The sequence below is a fragment of the Neolamprologus brichardi genome, chromosome 9 (genome assembly GCF_056152115.1).
Source record: "Neolamprologus brichardi isolate AB-2024 chromosome 9, ASM5615211v1, whole genome shotgun sequence".
Taxonomy (NCBI): Eukaryota; Metazoa; Chordata; class Actinopteri; order Cichliformes; family Cichlidae; genus Neolamprologus; species Neolamprologus brichardi.
Window position 1 is genome coordinate 5,783,064 of NC_142112.1, and position 23,043 is coordinate 5,806,106.

Consider the following 23,043-nt stretch of genomic DNA (forward strand, 5'->3'; position numbering starts at 1 on the left):
TAAAATTTCCTACCCACTCTAAAGGTCATATCCTGGATTTGGTCTGTTGTTCTGGCATTACCCCCACCCATTGTAAAGCCACATTGTTTCCCCAGTCTGATCATATGTTTATTTATTTTGATGCAAACATAACCGCTTCCAAAACCTGTATCTCTCGTAATATCACTTTTAGGAAAATTAGTAATATCAACCCAGCTGTTTTTTCATCTGCCGTCCATGACCTTCCATCTATCCACTGCTCCTCAACCATCATGAACTCGTTTGTCATTATAATGTCAACCTTCATAACCTTCTTAACATATTTGCTCCCATTAAACATCCAACTGTCTCATTTTCCCGTTCAGCTCCATGGTTGGAATTGTTCCTGAAGCACTGAAAAAGGCTTCTCTTATCCCAATTCTCAAAAGGCCTGGTGCAGACCCCAATAACGTTGATAATCTTCGCCCTATATCAAATCTCCCCTTTATTTCAAAACTTCTTGAAAAAGTTGTCGCAGCTTCATTTCCATCTCAATGACCATAAGCTCTATTAACAATTCCAATCTGGTTTCCGCCCCAATCATAGTACAGAAACTGCTCTGTTAAGGATTACCAATGACCTTCTGATGGCAGCTGATTCTGGCCTCCTATCCATCCTCATCCTTCTTGATCTTAGTGCGGCGTTTGATACCATTTCTCACAATATTCTCCTGAACCGGTTAGCATCCATTGCCATTAATCACACCCCCCTTGCCTGGTTTCCCTCCTATCTCTCAGACCGCACTCAGTTTATCTAATTTAAATCCCATTCTTCAACTCTCTGTCCTGTTTCAGCTGGTGTACCCCAGGGTTCAGTATTAGGGCCTCTTTTATTCATTATTTACATGCTCCCTCTTGGTTATATATTCCGAAAATATAATATAAATAATCACTGTTATGCCGATGACACCCAGCTCTACCTTTCTAAACCCAATTCATCCCTCCCACCTACCTCCCTCTCAAACTGTCTTATTGAGATTAGATCCTGGTTCTCCTCCAATTTCCTCAAACTCAACAGTAATAAAACTGAAGTTTTACTTGTTGGTACACCATCTATCTTAACCAAATCCCACAGCTTTTCCATTAACATTGAAAATTCTCCCACCCTTCCCTCCCCTCAGGTTAAGAGTTTGGGTGTCATACTTGATAATACTCTTTCATTCCAGTCTCACATTAATTACATAACCCGGTCTGCTTACGTCCATTTACGTAATATTAACCGACTCCATCCCTTCCTTACTCCCCATGCTGCTGCCGTCCTTGTCCATAGTCTTATTACGTCCCGTATTGATTACTGTAATTCCCTCCTATTTGGTCTCCCTAAAAGGTCCCTTCATAAATTCCAACTTCTTCAAAATTCTGCAGCTCGGGTCATAACTTGCACTCCGTTAAGAGCTCATATTACCCCAGTTCTTCAGCAGAAGCCAGGATAAATTTTAAAATCTTACTTCTTACATACAAATGTATCCATAAATCTTCTCCTTCATATTTGTGTGACCTGCTCCATATCACCACTGTTTCCCGCCACTCAGATCATCATCTGCTATTCATCTTACCGTTCCCTCCTCTCACCTTATCACTATGGGGAACAGAGCTTTCAGTCGCTCTGCTCTTTGGCTCTGGAACTCTCTTCCTCCTGCACTAAGAAATATTGACTCCCTTTCCGTATTTAAGACACAGCTCAAAACACATCTGTTTAAACCGGCTTATTCGCTTTAATGCTGATTTTATCTGTTGTCAAGCTTTGTTTTGTAATTTTAACTTATTTTATGTATTTTGTGACTACTGTTCCTTTTATTAATTTTGTTTTTTGTAAGGTGACCTTGGGTTTCTGAAAGGTGCCCTAAAATAAAATGCTTTATTATTATTATTAGAGGAAACAGTGGATGGAAAGTAGTGATGTGTTTACAAGGTGGTAAAGGAGGCCTTTAAGCAATTTGGATCAGCTGAAAGACTTTTCAAGGGGTTGTTAGGATAACCTGATAATAATGAGTTGGAGTAGTCAAGCCTAGAAGTAATAAATGCACGAACTAGTTTTTCTCCATCATTCTGAGACAGAATGTTTCTAATTTTAGAGCTATTGTGCCAATGCAAGAAAGCAGTCCCATATATTTGTGTAATATGTGCACTGAAGGACATAGCCTGGTCAAAAATGGCTCCAAGATTTCTCACTGTGTTACTGGAGGCCAATGTAATGCCACCCAGAGTAAGCATCTGGTTCGATACCATATTTCTGAGAATTTAAGGAGCTAAGTACAATAACCTGAGTTTTATCTGAATTAAGAAGCAGAAAATGGGAGGTCAGGCCTTTACGTCTTAAAGACATTTCTGCAGTTTAACTAATTGGTGTGTCTCCTATTTGTGCATTAATGTGAACACTGAAGAACATGTCCTAGTCAAAAATGATTTCAGGAGCCCTCACAGTGTCACTGAAGGCCGAAGTCATCTGGCCTTTAACCTTTTAAGACATTTCTGCTGTTAAACTGCAGGAATGTTTTAATATGTGTCGTGTGGAGGGAGAGCACACATTTTCATTGCTATGCAGATAAAACGTAGCTCTAAGGGAAGCCTGAAAAACAGTGTGTAATCTAAATAGAAGTGGTCCTAGAATGGAACCTTGTGGAACTCCATAATTAACCTTAGTGAGTTAGGAAGACCATTTACATGGACAAATTGGAGTCTAGATATATATAATTGAAACCGCGCAGAGTGGCACCATTATTACCAACAGATTGCTTTAATTTCATAATAGTAAAATCATTTAGTTTGTTGGTTTGTTTGCTAATTTATTTCACTCATCTAAACAATATACAGAAGTTCATTTAGCCTGTTGATGATATTTAGTAATATCATGTTTGTTTGCTGTACTGAAATCCAAATCCAGCGTCTTTAAAATCTTTTGTTTCTTACCCCTGGCAGGCTTGTTCTTTACCATGGGGCTTTCTTTGAATTTCTTTTTTACTTCACACTCCAGTCCTTGACACTTGGAAATCTGTGATAACTTTGTATATTCATCCCCTGCTTTTTGAGGATGAAAAATTATTTTGTTTCTGACATGGTGCGTTCTCAAGTGACAGCTATACTGTGTGTGAATTGGAAGTTAACTGCCAGTTTTAACTTGATTTTACAAGCTTGAGTTATGGCTCAACCAGAGCCGCTACCAGCCTCGAACCGCGTCAGTATGGTTGCCTGCAAGCTGCAGTCACCAATAAAATGTTGTGTGTGTGTTTTTTTCTGCATTCATAAATATCATTATCACAAATGTCTTTGAAATGTCGTGATATAATTTTGAGCCTGTTTGCTCATCCATAGATTCAGCATAATGCTGAGTAATGCGGTGATAATACCTCACAGCACAGTATACCTGAAAATCAGTGGCAGTATCACTGTACTGTAGTTTATGTCAGTTTGGACCAATACTGTTTTAAATGGCTTTATATTCTTATATCCATATATAATTTTCTATTGGATTGAATTTGTGCCTGAGCTGTTAATAATAAGAACAGTTAATAATATATTTATATGATGTAGATGCTGAAGAGCTTTTTTTTTTATTTTTTGACAAGTCAAAGCTTAAATATAACATCTGGTATGTAGCTGAGGAGAATAACTGGTCCCTAATTTTACAGCTCAGAGAAACCCAATGTTGCTACCACTCCACCTTATGATAATGAAATGTAGTTAATTACAAAGGAAACACAAAGAAAATAGGAGCACTGGTTATTGTTGTCATGATACTCGAGTTTTAAAGTAAACACAGATACAAAGGAAAATACTAAATACTCGATACCATTTTCAGTACCATGGGGAAGATTTTGACCCCCTTCTGCAATAGCACAAGTAACAAGTCATATCTTGATATGTTAACTAACTAATAAATACAAAATAAGTATTTAACATTAAATTATTATCATTATTCATTTTAGAAAATGGTTTAGGTCATTTGATTGCAGATTGTGAAGTTAAAATATATTCAAGAAACTACTAATAGGCATGTTGCTCTACCCTAACACATCTAAATAATCTAATGTAGAAGAAGAGCATTATGGAACAGTGTGGTATTAGTTATGCTAACAAAAAGATGCACTCGCCGGTTGCTGCCTGCATTTTAAAGCTGAGCTCACTATTGGCTCCAACAGAAAAGTTAACGTTTATGATCGTAGCAGGAATGACCCGCGCTCGGCAGTGTGAGGCGAGTCTTTATTTACAGCGTGCTTTTCAGTACTGTTGTGCTTTCACCAGCAGCTTTTCAGCTCCTCATTGCTTGGCAGCTCCTTCCTCTCACTACTACCACCTCGCTTCTTCTCTGGCCCCGGCACATTAGTGATGCTTTCCAATCGTGATGACCAGCCTCCCCTGAAACCACACCCTAAACCCTCCCCTCCACCCCCTCCCCTGCAGCTGAGCCACCAACCACTTCCCACCACAATCATCCTGTCCACATCTAACTGTAGCCTCTCATCCATCTCTCATCCATCATTCACCCTGCTCCGTCAGTCTCCAAATGTTTACATCCTCAGCTCTACTCGCCAGTACTGAATTTTGCCTGTCCCACTCTGGATTTAACTCTTTACTTGCTCAGTTTAGTTCTCCACACTCAGTTCACCTGCTGTGCTGTACAGTCTGCAACCAGCCTGGTTCTCCATGGGTCAATAATCCGCTCCATCCAAAACCCATTCATCCAGGAATAATGATTCATCTAACCACAGTCCGCTAGCCTCTACCTTAATGAAAACAGATGGCTAATATCGGGTAGTTCCTAATAGTTGAATGGCTAATGTTAATGCGTTTGCTGGCCAGGTTAACATTTATAATAACTGTTTAATACGTCACTGTTTTTGAAAGGAGAGATTTACCGACCTCGGAAATTCCCCCTAAAGTGTAGCTCAGTGTTGGGAACATTAACGTTGCCGTCTTCAGCTGTCAGCTGGCGGAGACAAAGACAGTGCAGTTGGTATTGAAATGGTATTGATACTATTGTAAATGAGTTTCTATATATAATTCAGAATTGATTTTAGTATTGAATAATATCATGTTGTTCTTGTTTATTTGTTTTTTTTTGTTTGACAATCTTAGCACCGGCTAAAACAAACAAACGAGGAAGAAGGCCATGAACCAACTCGGCCCAATCGATTGGACTGCATTGTGATTGTGTTTTTAAAATAATGTGGAGATATCGGATTGAGGTCTTTTGAAATATAAAGTCTAAATGAACAAAGGACAGAGTGCACTGAGCCTGTGAGGCACTTAGTACTGTAATGGTATTACAGAGACACGAGCCACAAGTCCCATCATCAGAGTGAGGGAGAGATGGAGACAGAGCGAGCATGACAGCGAGAGAGCAAACGCAGGCAGACATTCATAAATGGCGTGCAGTGACTCTGTTTAGGAATGTGGGAATTGTGCGTAGGAGTAAGAGAGCTACAAATAACACAGAATACCCATATCACCATGAAGTCATGTAGGTGTTTCCACTCCCACTAACCTCTATTACACAGGAAGTAGAAGTCATTTTTTCCTGTGACTTTACCTTCATATGACTGAAGATGCTACGTTAATCTGAGACATCTGTTCAACTTACTCCGAAATGTATTCTCGTCAGCATGGAGAAGCCTCCAAAACAGCTAATTGAATACAAACTACATAGTTTACATGTTTGTAGCTAGCTAGCGAGCTACAAAGCTAGATAGCTCGCTAGCTAGCTCGCTAGATAGATAGATAGCTAGATAGCTAGCTAGATAGCTAGATAGATAGAGAGATAGATAGATAAATAGATAGATAGATAGATAGATAGATAGATAGCTAGATAGCTAGCTAGATAGCTAGATAGATAGATAGATAGATAGATAGATAGATAGATAGGTAGATAGATAGGTACAGTGCCACTGGTACTAAAACATTTCTTTGTATGCCAGGGTTTTAACTCCTACAGTATTAGCCAAGCTTTTGCCCCTTAAGCTTTAGCCAACATGTTAGCTGATATAACCAGTAGTTTATCTTCCTGTTAGCCATTTTTCCACATATAAAAGCTGCTTAGTTTAGACATAAAAAAAAAAACAAAACAAACAAATGTTTTGATTTAATATTAGGGCTGTACTCAGACATTTAATTACTGTGGTGTTCAGTGTTGCCAGCTTTTAGAGTTTAGCCTTTTCATATCAATGTAGTGGATGGCGATGGAGAAAGTCTGTAGACAGTATCTTTACACTTTGCAACAAAGTGCTGCTTTCCTAACGTAGGAAAAGCTCTCTCTCTTTCCCCCCCCTCGCTCTCTCTGTTGTGTTCATGTGCAGCAAGGCTTATCAGAGTGACAGAGAGCAGCTGTGCACAGTTTGACTGAACAGTAAGAGACCTTTTGTTGCTTTTAACTTTTTCACAGAGTTATCATTTTACACATAAATATAAACAGAATCACAGCACAGCTATAACTGCTGTGTACAGTTATTTTGTTTTTGCTTTTCAAGTAAGAAAGTACAGTTAGGAAGTCAGAGTATCTGTCCCTGCTTGCTGTTGATCAGAGACCCATGTATATTAAATGCTTCTTTTTCTCCTTTGAGCGCTCTGCAGAGCGTCTGCTAAATGCAAACAGCTTTGAGTTGCTGCTTACTCTTTTAGGTATTTTCTCATCTGGCATTCTTGCTCTTGAGTGTAACCTTGTTCTAAACGCTCGACTAACCCTTATCGAGGTAAAACATAAGGCTCGCTCTTTCGAGGATGCCAGTCTTCACAGAAGACAGACGGTTTGCAAGAGGAGTGAAAGAGGCCATCTTTTACTCTTGCTGTGAATGTGGGTCAGTGACCACCTCCTAAGGGACAACCCACACTGCGGTTTACATACCTGGGACTCTTTTGGTTTTAGACCTGAAGAAGCTGCTTGGATGAAAGTTGAAATGTCTTTAGAAAACACACAGAAGTGCATTCACCTTCTTTTCAAGCTCTTAAGATTACCATGACTTGGATTACTGAGAACCTACACAAAACGACCTCTTTGAGAGTGTTTTTGGATGGATGTTGTGAAGTGTTTTTCTTAAGCAAGGATGCAATCATCAATTTGTCTTCGGTTTTTCATTGTTTTCTGTATGTACGCAGGTATTTGTTATGGTAAAAGGACTGATATTTTCCTACTCTGAGCACTCAGAGTACTTTTTACTATAAGCCTCAATCACCCAGTCACACAGTGTGTTCAGTATGTTGCCCGAGGATAATTTGACATGCATACTAGAGGAGGTGGAGGGGGGCACCGACCTTTCGATTGGTAGACAACGTGTTCCATCTCTTAAGTAGAGTTGGATGTCTCGAGACCACTTTTACGTGGTCTTGGTCTTGTCTTGGTCTCGCTGTTTCGGTCTTTCTGTCTCAGATCAACATAGTGGTCGGGAGATTTGGAGTCAACAGTATCCATGACACACAACGTAACGTTCGATAATGTGTCATGCGCAAAAGCATCAGCTCTAAGAGCCGTGCTTAGAGAGTGCTTTGTAGTGAATCAAAAGAGTCGACTCCCATTGAGCGAGAGCCGCTCCTCACTTCATTTCCTTTTGCTGCTCAGCTCTCACACAGTGGCTCAGCTATGCTCCAATTCTCCATATTGTGGCCAATCACATGCGAGGATATAGGATAATATCATTATGTGAAAAACAGAGAGGGTGAGAGACGCGACAGTCAAGTGGAGCGTGCGTCTGTCCTCTCAGTAAGTGAGTGAGACAGTAGACAGCGGTGAGGAGGGCTGTGCGAGTGCAACGCAAAAACACATAAATATGCCTGACACCCGTAAACGAAGCAGCATCTGACTGCAGTTTAAAGACTTTTTTGTCTTTGTCTTGGTCTCGGTCTTGGTCTTAACTCTGTTGTTGGGATTTTGATGTGATACAAGTAAAGGTGATTTGAATTGAATAGCATTTTTACCAGAGGAGTGTAATTAGGGTTAACAAGCTGTGACAGTCTGGGGGAATTATTGATACCTAAAGGTCTGTGAAGGTTCTCAGTCATCCAGGTCATCGGAGTCTAAGGAGCTTGGAAAGAAAAGCGTCTGGACTTCTTTAAGTTACTTGAAGACGTTTCACCTCTCATCCGAGAAGCTTCTTCAGTTCTAAGGTCAAATGGTGGGGAGTCCCAGATTTGGTTTCCCCCCAAAGAGGGACAAAAGGACCCCTGATGATCCTCTACCTAATCACATGAGCCAAGGTGTGAAACTGGGTGTGGGTCACAATCAGCCAGAGTTTTGGGTGAGCTCATTGTGAAACCTGGCCCCACCTTATCATGTGATTTCCTGAGGTCAGATGGCCCAGGATGTGAGTGGGCGTTAAGGCGTCTGGGAAGGGAACTCAAAACTGGATTATAGATGGCAGACAGTTGGTGTCGTAAACCACCGCCTCTGTTCAAAGATGGTCGCTCACAGTGGACATAGATGGCTTCTTTCACTCCTCTTTCAAACCATCTGTCCTCTCTGTCCAAAACGTGAACATTGGCATCCTCAAAAGAGTGACCTTTGACCTTAAGATGCAGATGGACTGCTGAGTCTTGTCCTGTGGAGGTGGCTCTTCTGTGTTGTGCCATGCGCTTGTGAAGTGGCTGTTTGGTCTCTCCGATCTAGAGGTCTGGGCATTCCTCGCTGCACTGTGCAGCAAACACCACATTGTTAAGTCTGTGTTTAGGAGTTTTGTCTTTCGGGTGAACCAGTTTCTGTCTGAGTGTGTTGCTGGATGATACCTAAATATTTAATTTTGACAGTGTGAAGTGGGATGAAATAATGATCTCAGGCATCTTCAGAATGAATAACATTATTCTAATAGTCTCAGTGTGTTCATTAGTTCATTCATTACCTGAATGTTTTTTTCAACATTTCTGCTTTTATAGAACTACCATGCTTTAACTAGCCATTAACATAGGAACTACAGTATAGAAAGATGGGCTGAAAATAAGAATAAGGGAAGTGGAAACACCTGGGGAAACACAGCTGACACAAATTAACATGACATGAGGGGGAAAGTAAAACTAAGCACCTTGAACATAGAAACAAGAGACGTTCAAAATGAAACAGGAAACATGGAAAGACATGAACTGGGACAAGCAAGCTTGACACAAGAGACCGAGGGAGCGAGAGAGGGACACAAGGGACGGGGAAGCATAGAAAAAACATAAACCAGACTAAAACTCAACCAAGACAAACTAATAATAATACTAGAACTAAACATTATCTCATAAGACATCAACAATACAAAATAACACAAAAAGCTGGGACCCAGCCCCTGATAAGGAGTCGGGAGAAAAGGTTTTACGTCGTGTCCTGAAAGCAGCAGCACTCCCAGTCACCCTGAAAATCGTCTCCAGTCAGAAGCTGAGACTTACAGTGTCCACTTATGCTGACCACTTTAACTCGTAATATGAAGGTTGCAATGCATGCAGGGATTTGGTAATTACATAAAATGGTAAACTGTAAATGAGAATTTAAGGATTTTGTCACTCATTTTAATAATTTTACTGTATTTCTAAAAAAACTGAGGTTTGAATTGTTGGTTGGACAAAATGAACACCAGTAAGGAATGGTTTCTTTGGAGTCTGCTTTTTTCACCATGTTCTGTATTTTTAGAAACAAGCAGTCATTAGAGAAATGGTGATGGTAGTCTGAATAATTCATGTGGAAAATGATCCCCTGTTTGCAGCTGGATACCAACTGGCTCAAAAGCAACAACATCAACAACAGCAAAGTCCTGCTTTTCTATTAATGTACAAGCCATAAGAACCTAATGATAGTACATAGTGTTACAGACAATTACAGAGTCACAGCATATGTTTACTTTAATTATTTTAAGTGCATTTTCCAGATTCTAGTCATTTGCGAATACGTTCTCTTCCACACGTTACTCAGAAGCCAAACGACTTGAATAGTTAACATGAGCTAAGCTTGCATGCGGTCTTGCTGCTCCCTTTTCCTTGTCAGAGCATCGAGTATGTTTGAGACGGAGCAGAAAAACATGGAGCTTTAGTATGACCTTAATCTGCTTGTGTGTCCCCCCCAAACACACACACATACAACCCTGCCTTGTCCTTCTCTTGTTTCTCAGTAGCCAGCAAGTGATTTGTCACTGCTGTCACTGAATAGTTAACAAATAAATTAATTTAAACTGATAAATGTTTAGTTTTACACACGTACATCCAAACCAAATCTCTTTTTTCATAATCAGAGGCTGCCTCTGGGTTCACTTCGGCACAGATCCAAGCGAGGACCAGGCTGACCGGCAGAGTTTACTTTACCACTTTGCACAGGCCTACACTACAGAAATCTAAACTCTGTGTTCTTCTGGAGCTTGCCTGGCAAGGCAAAGCACACGAATTCTCAAACCCCAGTTCAGGAAAACTTAACTCAGAGATTCCATAGCTGATGCTTTGCTGTAAACTGCGTGTGTCAGCTGGGTCCAGCTCACTACTTAACCCTTTAAAACCGATCGGAGCAGCACGCTCTGTTTTGCGTAACTATTTTTAAATCCCGGTAGCTCTGCAACCACGTAAGCTAGCGCAATAATTTTTTTTGCATATGAAACCGGAGGAGTTGTACTTACATCTTATGCCATCAGCTTGTCCTCGGTCACGGTTTCCTTCCACATGTAGCTTTGCAAAAACTGCATAAAAAGCGCTTGCAGCAACAAAAACATAATATTCCAGAAACACGCTTTGCCGATCTGATCAGCTGTTCATAACACTTCCTATGTCCATCAGCACGAACTATCGCATGTCCGCCACGACCTGCCCGAAACCGGAAATGACGTCATTTTCACGGAAATGTAGTTTTTTACCATCAGGGCCTCATGAGCCTATACTGGTGTTTTTAAAAGTTATGTTTGACTTTATGACTTTCTGTGTGGTTTCTGGGATGCTTAGGACTCATATCGCACTGCTGGAAATAGTTTATTTTGATGCATATGCTGTTTTTTGCAAATTTGCAGTATAATATTTATTTTTGTTTTTCCTGCAGTGTATAAAAATTGGTGTATTTCAAAAATAAAACTATGAAGACACTTAAAATAAATTTCCTGTGGTGGGAAACTATTTTGTGCAACTTTTTTGTATTTACAGTTTTGAGGGACAAGCCTCTTAAATTTCTCTAACTAGAAATATATGTTAAAAAAACAAAAACGATTTTCAATTTTTTTGTAGTTTATTGCACTTTTTTGCAATTTATGTAATTACTATGCACTTAATGCAGACATATTATTAAAATTTGGGCTATAATGGTTGTATTGATGTATAGAAACTTGAAATGCTCCCAAAAATGGCTCCACAGCATGTAAAAATATAATATAAGCTCTGGCGGACTTGGTTCTATGGTAGGTCTTAAAGGGTTAAAGCAGGGGAGTCCAACTCCAGGCCTCGAGACCGGTGTCCTGTATGTTTTAGAGGCCTGGAGTTGGACACCCCTGCCTTAAAGGGAAGAGGTTGATTAGACTGGGAGCACATGTGCTCCCCATCTCTTCTCCTGAAGCTGAGCCAAAATCTACAACCCTCTGCTGCAAGATGTTATAGTTATCTCCAATAAATGACCATGTACAACTGGAAATTGAATGTAATTGTGTGATTCATTTAAAAACACCTGTTAGATCATCTCTCTGATTGGAATTAAAGATGTTTTTAAATCCTTCTGCAGCAACCATCACTACCAGATTCTATTCATATATCTTGTATTGTATTTTATGCATTGTGTGTTTTTTCCCCATCATCATTAATCCCATTTTTTTCTCCACAGCTGAGACCCAGGTCTGCTTCAGGTACTACCACGGTGTCACTGGGGCACTGAGGGCAACCACACCCAGTGTAATCATCAAGAAGGGCTCAGCGCCTGTGAGTCTCTCAGCACTTTATCTCCTTATTGTGACCCATGCAGCTTTGTGGAGATTCTCACTCAGTGTCTCGTGGCTCGCTGGGAATGACAGTTCGGTTTATTCATTAGCGCTTACTTCCATCGGTTGGGTCAGTCATTCAAGTTTTAAGAGAAGAGACAAGCTGCTCTTAAAATAAGTTAGCTGCAATTGCACCTATGCTGAATGAACTTGATCCACTGAGTACACTTGCATCTGACATGTCAAAAAACGGACTGCTTTTACAGTTAAACCCCAAACAGAAGTTTAACAGCACAGAGTTGATTTGTCCCTTTAACACTTAGCAAATACGGAGAGATGCTTGTTGGTATAGACCTTATCGCAGTACCCAGACTTTAGTGTCATAGGAAGGTCATGGTGATAGAAAGGTGTTATAGACAAGCAACACTGTAATTATTAAAGACAGATTTTAGCCTCGTAGTGTCCACCAGTTGAGCTTTTTAGGGTTAAAGGCAAGGGCTAGGGTTAAACTCAAATTACTCCTTTACGTGAAGTTTTCACCTATGCAACTGGAAATTGTTTGACAGAAGAACAGTGAGGCCAAAATGCACGAAGGAGACTTAATTTGAAAGCTGTCGTTGTCTAGTTCCTGAAGCCATGCTTATTTACCATGAAGCTAATGCTAACCAAGCCTCTTAAATGGGAGACAGTGTCACTGTCGAGGGCTGGAAGCAAGCCGACACAGCTCATACTTTACAACTTGAAGGTTATAACATTCTCATATTACAGTATTTTCCCATTATGAACAAAATGTTTGAAATGATAGTGAAAAGAGAGTCCTTCAAACTATTTGAGTTTGTAACTTTTATTGAGCTTCATTTATTTGTTGATTGCTGTCCATACATCCACTTTAGGATGCTCCAGAAATACTGTAAGAGTAAGAAATACTTGCAGTCCACAGCAGACCAAATGACTCAACCTGTGGTTAAAATGCATCTCATAATGTTGCTAACTCTTACAAACTGCCTTTTTAGCAGAGCTACCTCACCTCGTATTTGATATTTGCTGTAAGAAAGGCACATCTGTTCAAGCTTCTTCAAATCTGTGCACTAAGTGACTTTTCAAGGTGTAAATCTCATGCTGTCAAATAGTGCGTGAATGTAACCAGTGTGATTCTGCGTTGTGTCTGATAAAAAAGATAAAAGAAAGAAAGCTCCAGCTCCTCTCCCACAGGGGAATTGTAGAAATAGGGTGGCATTTATTTTTACATTAAACATAAAGTATGCATTTACACGTAACATATTTGACATAAGATAAAACAAAAACAACAACATGAAATCCGACATACCTGATAAAAAAGGTAAAAGAAAGAAAGACCTCCAAGTAAATAATTTGCCCACTCCAGCTCCTACGACCAAATACAAACAGAGGGGAAGAGGGTTAGCTCAACCCACCACAACTTCCAAGCTAGCAAGGAGTATATTCATGCTAGCATTTATGGCGCCTAAAACACATTTATGATACACACATACTACACACTTGTAACATCTAACAAAAACAGGCTTAATAATGACAATAATTGAACTAAAATCGCAATCAGAAACATCCAGGTGGCTAAATATGCATTATATGTGTGTTTTAAAGTGTTGGAAAGAAATGACACCCACCTCTCCCACAGGGGAATTGTAGAAAAGGGGAGAGGCAAAAGGGGTACACTGTATTTATAGGATTGCACCAAAGAAGAAGAAGAAAAGAATGAGGAGGGGCTCTAACTGATAATGAACATAACTACAGGCTTGGAGGTCCTAAAAGTCAGGTATAAAAGGAACAGTTTGGGGGTTTAGGACACATTTTGGGTAATTATAACAATGTGATTTATGACCCTGTTACATGAACACTGTATAAGCAGTAATTATGTAGAAATGCAGTGTTTTTAACAATCCTATTATTCATCGGTGTATCACACAGCATTGTCCTAAGGCCTGTATCAGTCAGTTGCTGTCATCAAGAGGGTGCCCGACAGGGTGATTGGATTTCCATGTTTCCCTTCCCATTCTGCTGCCGTGGGACCCTGGAAATGCTGATGGCCCTAGAACCTGATCTGTACTTGCTTCCTGAGGACAAAGGAATAAAAATAACCACCACAGAAAAAAAGACAGGAAGGGAGGGAACAAGTAGAGAGAGCAGAAATCCTGTCCAGTTCAGGTAAGTCATTCAGGTATTTGGAGACAAGTGCTAATGCGGCTGGAGACTCCCACATCACAAGAAGAAGAAGGAAAATAATTGGAGACGAGAAGAAAGGACATGGAGAGCCGGGATAGCATTACAGAGTGAATCGTCTGAGCTTGTTTACTGTCGCCAGTCAGAAACTGTCAGATGCAGCAGAGAGAGAAGACATTGTGTTTGTTTGTGTACGTGTGTGATGGATGGCATGTGTCTCCAGCTGGGGCTACTGTCTCCCAGTCACCCTAACAGGAGCGGTAGGAGGACAAGGCTAAGCTGGATAACATGGGTAACTGTACATATCTATTCCAACCTGTTCATGTGTTTCCTTTCTGTTCATCTCTTTGGTTTACTTGCATCAGCTTAATAGACGTGTCAAATTGATTGTGATGCAGTAAATGTAGAGTCAGCTTATCATTGTCATATGTAGATCATTGTCTGATATATTATGCACAAAACCTAGCCAGTGGTTAAAAATGTATTACAAAAAGTAGGACATTTGCTTTTGGTCATTTTTTCTTTGTTGTAACAATGCTTCTTGGCAATAAATCTTATACCTAAATGGTAAATAGTGCTTTTCTACTTTATCTGAGCACTCCAAGCATTCATGGGTTGAGCAGCAGAATTATACCCATGAAAAATCTCCCAAATCTTGTGTTCTGGTGCCAAACAGCTCATTCTGCTATTGACTCTTGCTTGGTGTTGTTTGTTTGATTGGAAGATTGAGGTTCGAAGAGACAAGAAACACTGGTACTTTAAGAGCATTTGTCATAAGAGAGAAATGCTGGTTGAAGAATGGGATAGCGGCGTGTAACCAAGCCAGTGACAGCATGAGCAAGACATGGCAGGCTGTTGGAGCCGTGCATGGTTCTTTCTCATGCTGCTGAGGACCTTATTCATTTAATGCATTTTCGTTACAAGCCTGGCACTATTTAAGAGGAAATAAACAGACTTTCCACTGGTATAAGATTTATTGTGAAGAAGCATTGTTACAACAAAGAAATTGACCAAACATACATTTCTTTAGAAGTTTATTTGATGATGCTGTAATGCTGTGCTTTAGCATCGCATAGTTTTATTTAGCCTTACCTGAGACAGGTCAACAGCAAAAGCTCTCCTTGGACCACTGTCTTAGACAACTGGGATTCTCCAGGTATAGCCTTGTACCTACTGCCATAGCTTCGACATGGTAGCAGAACAGGAAAGGAGACAACATGGTAAATGGCCTGTATTTGTATAGCGCTTTACTAGTCCCTAAGGACCCCAAAGCGCTTTACACATCCAGTCATTCACACACTGGTGATGGCAGCTACTTTGTAGCCATCCTGGGGTGCACTGACAGAGGTGAGGCTGCCGGACACTGGCGCCACCGGGCCCTCTGACCACCACCAGTAGGCAACGGGTGAAGTGTCTTGCCCAAGGACACAACGACCGAGACTGTCCAAGCCGGGGCTCGAACCGGCAACCTTCCAATTACAAGATGAACTGCCAACTCTTGAGCCACAATCGCCCCACATGTGTGTCTCTTTTCCATTCCTGAAAAGAACTTTTGATTCGTTGTCCATGGAGTACTCTGTATGTCATCCCTTTGTAGGCCTGGCTGCTTTCTCATAGTTATAATGCTGATGTGTAGAGGGAACTTTCATCACATGTCACAGTTTTCCTGCGTGGTTAGTGGAGTCTTGCAAAAACTAGCAGAGTGGTCCCAGAGGTAACAATCAGTCAGCTCTTTCTGTTAAAGAATATCTGAGTCAGGACAGATAGTGGTGGTCTTTTGTTGATAGAACATGAGCTAAGTCTTTCTTTGGCACCTTAATGAGATTACTACCTTTCTATTCTTAATCAGAGACCTACTTGATTATACTCGATTGATGAAAAATTACAAACTACAAAACCAAATCACCAAAAAAACACCAAATATGTCCAAATATGGTTACTTTTGTCTCAAAAAAGAAAGCAAAGGTGATAATGTTGAAGCTTCAGAAACCTGTGGGTGACTATATAATGGTTATGTCTATCATCTGGAGTCCCTTTGTAACTCTTTCCATACTGATGCCAGTGACTTTGTTTCTTAGATGTTCTTGAGGTTTTTTTAGGTTGCGACATGAAGTGTTGCCTCCCCCCCCACTCCCCCACCACCACCACATCCAAACAACAATTCATGACTTTCTTTGAAGAGCAGAGTTCAGCTAAAAGATAAAACACATTTACTTAAATGCTTCTCCATTTATGAAATGCACTGTCAGAGCAACTTCCTGGGTCATTTTCACTGAAGTGCAAAAAGCACCAGTCCCATAAAATGCAGCCAACAGATCAGCATTAGACGATGGCGTTCCCCGTCCACCCCCACCAGCCCTACTCTCAACGCTGAACTAACATAACCTACTTAACATTACCCTCCCACTCCCTGTCTCTCTGCTCATCCACGCTAACTGATTTAGATCACTCAGCCTTTCCGTCTTCAAAGGCAGTGGGGTGTATTAAAATATCTTAATACCAGGGTGTCTGACCTGCAATCAGATGGGGATGCACTTTGTAAATGTAAGCTCTCTTTCGGGGTTGCAATGGTTGGAGAGGGGTACTGTTATTTCCATAGAATCAGTCTCGTCTTACATTTAAGATTCTTGCAACACTTGAAGGATGCTCATGAATTATACATACTTTTCCTTTCTTTTATACTTTTAAAGTGTCTTAGTGTTTGGTCTTTCTCTGAAGTGGGTGGTAAATGATATAAAGTGCGCTACAGATGGATGCATTTGTCATTTGGTTTATCGTGAGATTAGACCCACTGCAGAGACCCACGGTGGCACTTCTCTCCATAACTGTACTCAGCAAGGCAGATTAGCATCTCATTAAAATGAATTGGTCTAAACATCTGTCATTTCCTTCATCCCTTTATCTTGTTGTTTTCTCTGCTGGAATTGTTTCTGCTGTTTTGTTTCCAGTCAGTTGCATAAGCACTGAGAGTGATGCAGCATTTTGTGTATCATTGTGGAAAATTCTGACAGCCTGACAAAAAAAAGCTTTTATGGAACAGAAGTGTAACTGTAAATACAAAACTCATAAATCTGTGTAAACCTATGTTTCAGTAGACCTTGTCTTTATTTAAGTGTCCAGTTTAAGCACAGTGCTGCCTCCTGACTAATGCTTTAAACTTGGCAGCGCTACTAAATTCTTTTTCCTTTGAATCCATAAGCATCAATAATTATTTTGTTTCCACAGACTAACTATTTGATCAGCTTTTGTTTACTGCAACAAGACTGGGTCACATCATACTATACAATGAAGAATTATCTGTTTGCCCAACCACCGAGGATGCCTCCTCAAACTACTGGTTGTTTATTTGAAACTGTTATCTGTCTCCAAGTGCGATAAAGAAAAGAAAACACTGAAAGAACTTGAGGGCATGTGTATAGGGAAGTGAGAGGTGGCTCAAGACTTTTGCACTGATCAGGACTGAGGTTAGAACTACCATCTACAGCCACACTCAGCTGCTCGGCTGTTAGCTCTTGTCATTTCTCAGCTGTTGTAGCATCAAGTGCTTGTGATATACAGATATTTTGTAAATTAATTCAACATTTTCTTAACCACATGCTCTAAACGTAGTAAATCCGTCTTCATTTCTGTCCTCAAAAAAACAAAACTTATTTAACATAAGCTTTTTGACTTTAATAATTTGGTAGGAAACAGCTTGGATATCCTTACAATCCTTTTCCTATTGCTTTGGTATGTAAGGGAAGTCAAACATGGGTGCTATATGTTAAAGCAGATGAACGATGGGAGTCTTTACACTCCCCTCCATTTCCAGGACTATGAGGACAGAGTATTGATCTGTCGGCCTCACTGACAGTGGAGCTTTAGCAAACACTGTTGAAATGAAGCAGGCCTAAACGCGCATGCATCATTACGTTTCTCTGACCGTGTTCTTTTTGTTTACGAACACCTATTAACTCTTCACATCTGTGTGTGTGCGTCCAGATACTGAAGCCAGTGGTCAGTCCTGAAGTCAACCATGGATTGGGCAACAGAAGACTTATTAACTTTAACCTGTCAGGTAGGCTGCTTCACTTCAGCTACAGTACAGTGACTTGTGTGTAACTTTACAAATGTGTACATCCAAACTAGAATATATAGTAAAAATTCTGGGCTTCCTCTGCATTCCTGTGCCGTTCAACAAAACAGAAGATACACAGAACAGCTCGTCATGAGAAAACAGTTTTAGCTCCACAGTTGCCTATGAAGGTTAATAGACGGTTTAAATAAGCTGCTGCTACATGCTGAAGGTTTTGCTGGGAAAAGTCAGCCAGAGCTCAGCTGCAGAGAGAGAACAGCATGGTTACACATCCCTGTGGCTCATCTCTGGAGTGAGTACATGCAAAGTAATATCGATATAATCCAGGCAGTTTGGAATAACTCGTTATGTTAATCCGAAGCATTTTGACATCAGAGTTCATCACCAAGTTAACAGCTTTCTCAGCTAACACCATTATGTTCTTGTGACAGTTCTGACAGAGGCTCGTGCAGTACGTTAGGAACAATGTTTTTATGGAGGCTCAGGGGTTCGTACCACTGTAAACCTTTAACTGTGCTTCATTCAGGCTCTCAGTCTCTGTAAAACATAACAAAATATCTATTTTATAAAAAGAGTGTTTGCGTGTGGGTGATTTAATCACACTTACTCGTTCACAGGTTGTATTGCATCACATTATAAAGACACTGCTTTTGTGTTTTGCACACACTATCGTAGGGATGGGTACTGGTATCGGTTCTGACATAAACGGTAGTAACCAGACCGAAAAGCACATTTCGGTGCTTTTTTTTTCCTGAGCTGTGCTACACTTTAGATTCTAGCCAATCATTTTACATTTCCGAGGATAGTAGGCGGGTCCAGGTACATACGTTCTTTTAGAGCAGAACTACAACAAGTGCTTTAAGCTGATACTGTGATACTGTCAAAGGAGGTAACACCTCGAATCCGATGAAACACCTGGCGACGTATAGCGTTTTTTTAAAACCCGAGAAATGCGCCGTATTTGATAGCTTGCTGCGAGACCTCACACCGAGCACATCTACTGCGGGTGTGGTGCCTGTTATCGACCCGGAGTTAGCAACATCCCCCAAAAACCCGAAGAGGAGAGTCCTGGCCCCTAGCCCTGCCAGTGTAGCAGAAATGATGAGGATGATGATGCAGCAGCAGCCGTTCTTCTCTGCGTGAGTAGCTTAATGTTGTTCGTGTGTAATTTACGTTGAGTAGGCTAACCACGTAATTACATTAATGCATGTAAGGTGAACTAGCAAACATCATCATAGCTACATGCGGCTGTCTTCTTGTTTGATGGCAGATGCTCCCTTCACCCTGGACAAAAAGGCTAAAATGACCAAAGAAAAAGTGGAAAACAGTTAAACATGAGAGGTTTTTGGACAAAGTTTGTGTTTTTTCCATTGTTTAAGCACTGCTTCCAGCCAAGAGTGATACCATATATGCCCCATAGCTGCAGAAAAGGCTAACATAGTTACCTTTTTACAAAAAAACAGTTAAACATGAGAGGTTTTTGGACCAATTTTGTGTTCTCCATTCTTTAAGCACCGGTTTGAGCACCGTTTAAGCACCGGCACCGTTTCAAAAGTACCGGTTTGGCACCGGTATCGGATAAAACCTAAACGATACCCATCCCTACACTACCGTATATTTGCTGTCATGTATTTGTATGTAGTGAAGAAAGTGTTTTCCGCTCTGTCACAGTATTTCCAAGGGTCACAGGATGTTGTGAATGTGAAACATAAGTACAGCCTGTTCCATATTTTCCATTATTCTCTGTAAACAAAAGTTTTACAATTTCTAACAGTAAGTGACAGTCATGCTGCAGTGTACAACGGATGCATTACTTCAGTCTTCAGCCACTGCAGCCAGTACAGTATTTCAGTATTTTCCAGAAAGGCAACTCAAAGTACTTGAAATGATGCATTAAATCATTAAAAGATGTCAATAAGACAGTCGTAGGAAGTCTGTCTGTGTCGCTGTTGCAGTGCTCAGCACACTATGTGACGTCCTCTCAGCACGAGTTTCTAGGATGATTTGAACTGGAATTATTGGACACTGCATCAGCCTAATAAAAGCTGCATTTTCACTGCACTCGTTTGCCTTTGGGTCCTCAATACTCCCACACTTGTTTTAGACCTGATGTTTCTAAACATCATCTCCAGGATTTCTGCAAGCTGAAGTTGGCCGAGAGCAGAAAGCTGTTTACTTGGTGTTCAGGATGAATCACTAAGCTAACATGAATGTTAGCCTGTTGTTATTAGAAAATGGTGAGATTAGCTTCAAAGTGTTCTTCCACATTATCTAGATTATATCTATATTACTATTATCATATACTGACTTCAGAGGATGAGCCACAGCATGTCTCTGTGCTCTCCATCTGCAGCTGAGCACTGCCTGATTTTTCTCTGCAGGGGAACATCCAGGTTATGTAAATCATATATTACCTTCAAAGGCTGTGTGCAGCGTCTGTAACTGGAATGTCTGTTTTATTAGAAGGAAAAAAATGGAACACAGAGAAAGCCCAGATATGCCAGTTTTCCACCACGGTTACATTTGTGAATCTGTGCAAACCCCCAGGTGAGCACGTGACCTTGATGTGTTAATGGTCTCGTATCAAGGCAGTCTGGACTTGTAGTGATTTCTCTGCTGCCTATTTGATGTTATTTTAATTTGGGGTAACTCAGACGTCACTCCTTTCTGTGGTTATGTAATTCATGTTTTTCCCCCCTTTGTAGTTTAAGACCAGACTGGGCAGCCTCCTGTTTTAGTTTTTCTGTCCAGAGTAAAACCTTTATTTGTGCTATAGAGGGGAAGTGTCCCAGCTGTCCATTTGTGCTGATTTTTAATTCTTAGAATATTTTTAAACAATGTGTTTTATGCTCACTGTGGACTCCTGTGATGTAATTGTGCTGACGTGTAGATCAGTAAGGCTGAGCTAAAGCTGTGAGTGTTTCCAGGAGCACAGCAGGGTTCAGAAACTGCAAATGATCCCTTTATTCAGAGTTTGTATATCTTTGGTTTTGTCTGGTGAGAATTTTTCTAAACGTATTACCTCTAAAAATACTTCGTCTAAACAAACTGTAGCTTTGACTAAATGAACATCTGAATCACAGACTAATAGAAACCAGACACATGTGTGTCTTCCCAATTTTACAAAACTGTGTGTGTGAATCTTCAGACCTCCAGGCAGTGGGACTGAAAAAGGGGATGTTCTTCAATCCAGACCCATACCTGAAGCTGTCCATTCAGCCCGGAAAGCACAGCATCTTCCCGTCTCTGCCACACCACGGCCAGGAGAAACGCTCCGGAGTGGTCTGCAACACTGTCAACCCTAAGTGGAGCACAGAGGCAAGCCTTCGCAATTTCTCTCCTGTGTGTTGCTTGCATGCATCTTTAGACTCTCAAAGTGTTTAAATGACAGTATCAGTATCCATCCTTGGCCTTTCCTGCAAAATGCAGGCTTAAAGCAGGAAACCTAAAGTCAATCACATGTTTTGAGTAAGTTTGACTTAACCAGGAGGAAATGAATGTGCATTGTTTAACCCTTTAAAGCCGGTCAGAGCAGCACGCTCTGTTTTGCATAACTATTTTTAAATCCCGGTAGCTCTGCAACCACGTAAGCTAGCGCAATAATTTTTTTTGCATATGAAACCGGAGGAGTTGTACTTACATCTTATGCCATCAGCTTGTCCTCGGTCACAGTTTCCTTCCACATATAGCTTTGCAAAAACTGCATAAAAAGCGCTTGCAGCAACAAAAACATAATATTCCAGAAACACGCTTTGCCGATCCGATCAGCTGTTCATAACACTTCCTACGTTGGAATAGACGTCAGCGCGAACTATCGCATGTCCGCCATGACCTGCCCGAAACCGGAAGTGACCTCATTTTCGCGGAAATGTCGGTTTTTTTTACCATATAGCCTCACGAGCTTATACTGGTGTTTTTAAAAGTTATCTTTGACTTTATGACTTTCTGTGTCGTTTCTGGGATGCTTAGGACTCATATTGCACTGCTGGAAATAGTTTATTTTGATGCATATGCTGCTTTTTTGCAAATTTGCATTATAATATTTATTTTCGTTTTTCCTGCAGTATATAAAAATTGGTGTATTTCAAAAATAAAACTATGAAGACACTTAAAATAAATTTCCTGTGGTGGGAAACTATTTTGTGCAACTTTTTTGTATTTACAGTTTTGAGGGATAAGCCTCTTAAATTTCTCTAACTAGAAATATATGTTAAAAAAACAAAAACGATTTTCAATTTTTTTGTAGTTTATTGCACTTTTTTGCAATTTATGTAATTATTATGTACTTAATGCAGACATATTATTAAAATCTGGGCTATAATGGTTGTATTGATGTATAGCAACTTGAAATGCTCCCAAAAATGGCTCCACAGCATGTAAAAATATAATATAAGCTCTGGCGGACTTGGTTCTATGGTAGGTCTTAAAGGGTTAAACAGTACACTACTTCTATCACCTCCGGCTTTAAAAGCAGCATTTCAAAGATGGAAACACCATCACCTGATCTACAGTTTAATCTTCAAAGATTTAGTTCATAGAGATATTTTCGCTTGTTTTTATATTCCATTCTTTTTAGCTTTCACATGTCTCCATGTTTGATGTTATTCTCATCTAATGAATGCTGGCATAAAGGCATTGTTTCCTATTTAGACCAGATTGTGGTGGTTCACGCACAAGTACATGCTGTTTGTGTTTGTGATACAGACCAACTCTCCTTAGAGAATGTCTGCGTTAAACTTAAGCTTAGCCGCCAATACAGTGGATAACAACAACAAGTGTTTTCTAGTGACTTTCTGTGAAAGATGGAAACAGCTTTCATTAAAGGAATGTAACGATATATTATCCATTGTTTATTTGTGCTGCTATAGATTGGTGGTCTAATCAGGATATAGCCTCTTGCTGTATGACAGCTGGGATA

General features: G+C 40.4%; 1 protein-coding gene across 4 annotated transcripts in view; it reads left to right on the top strand.

Moving 5' to 3' along the window:
• hecw1a (HECT, C2 and WW domain containing E3 ubiquitin protein ligase 1a) overlaps positions 1–23,043 on the top strand; it is a 101,265-nt gene that overhangs the window by 22,382 nt on the left and 55,840 nt on the right. For all 4 annotated transcript variants that reach the window (XM_087845838.1, XM_087845841.1, XM_087845837.1 and 1 more), the window contains 3 exons: positions 11,758–11,852; positions 18,032–18,107; positions 21,274–21,443. In XM_087845838.1, the coding sequence (XP_087701964.1) occupies positions 11,758–11,852; positions 18,032–18,107; positions 21,274–21,443 (341 nt within the window). The remainder of the gene's footprint in view (positions 1–11,757; positions 11,853–18,031; positions 18,108–21,273; positions 21,444–23,043) is intronic.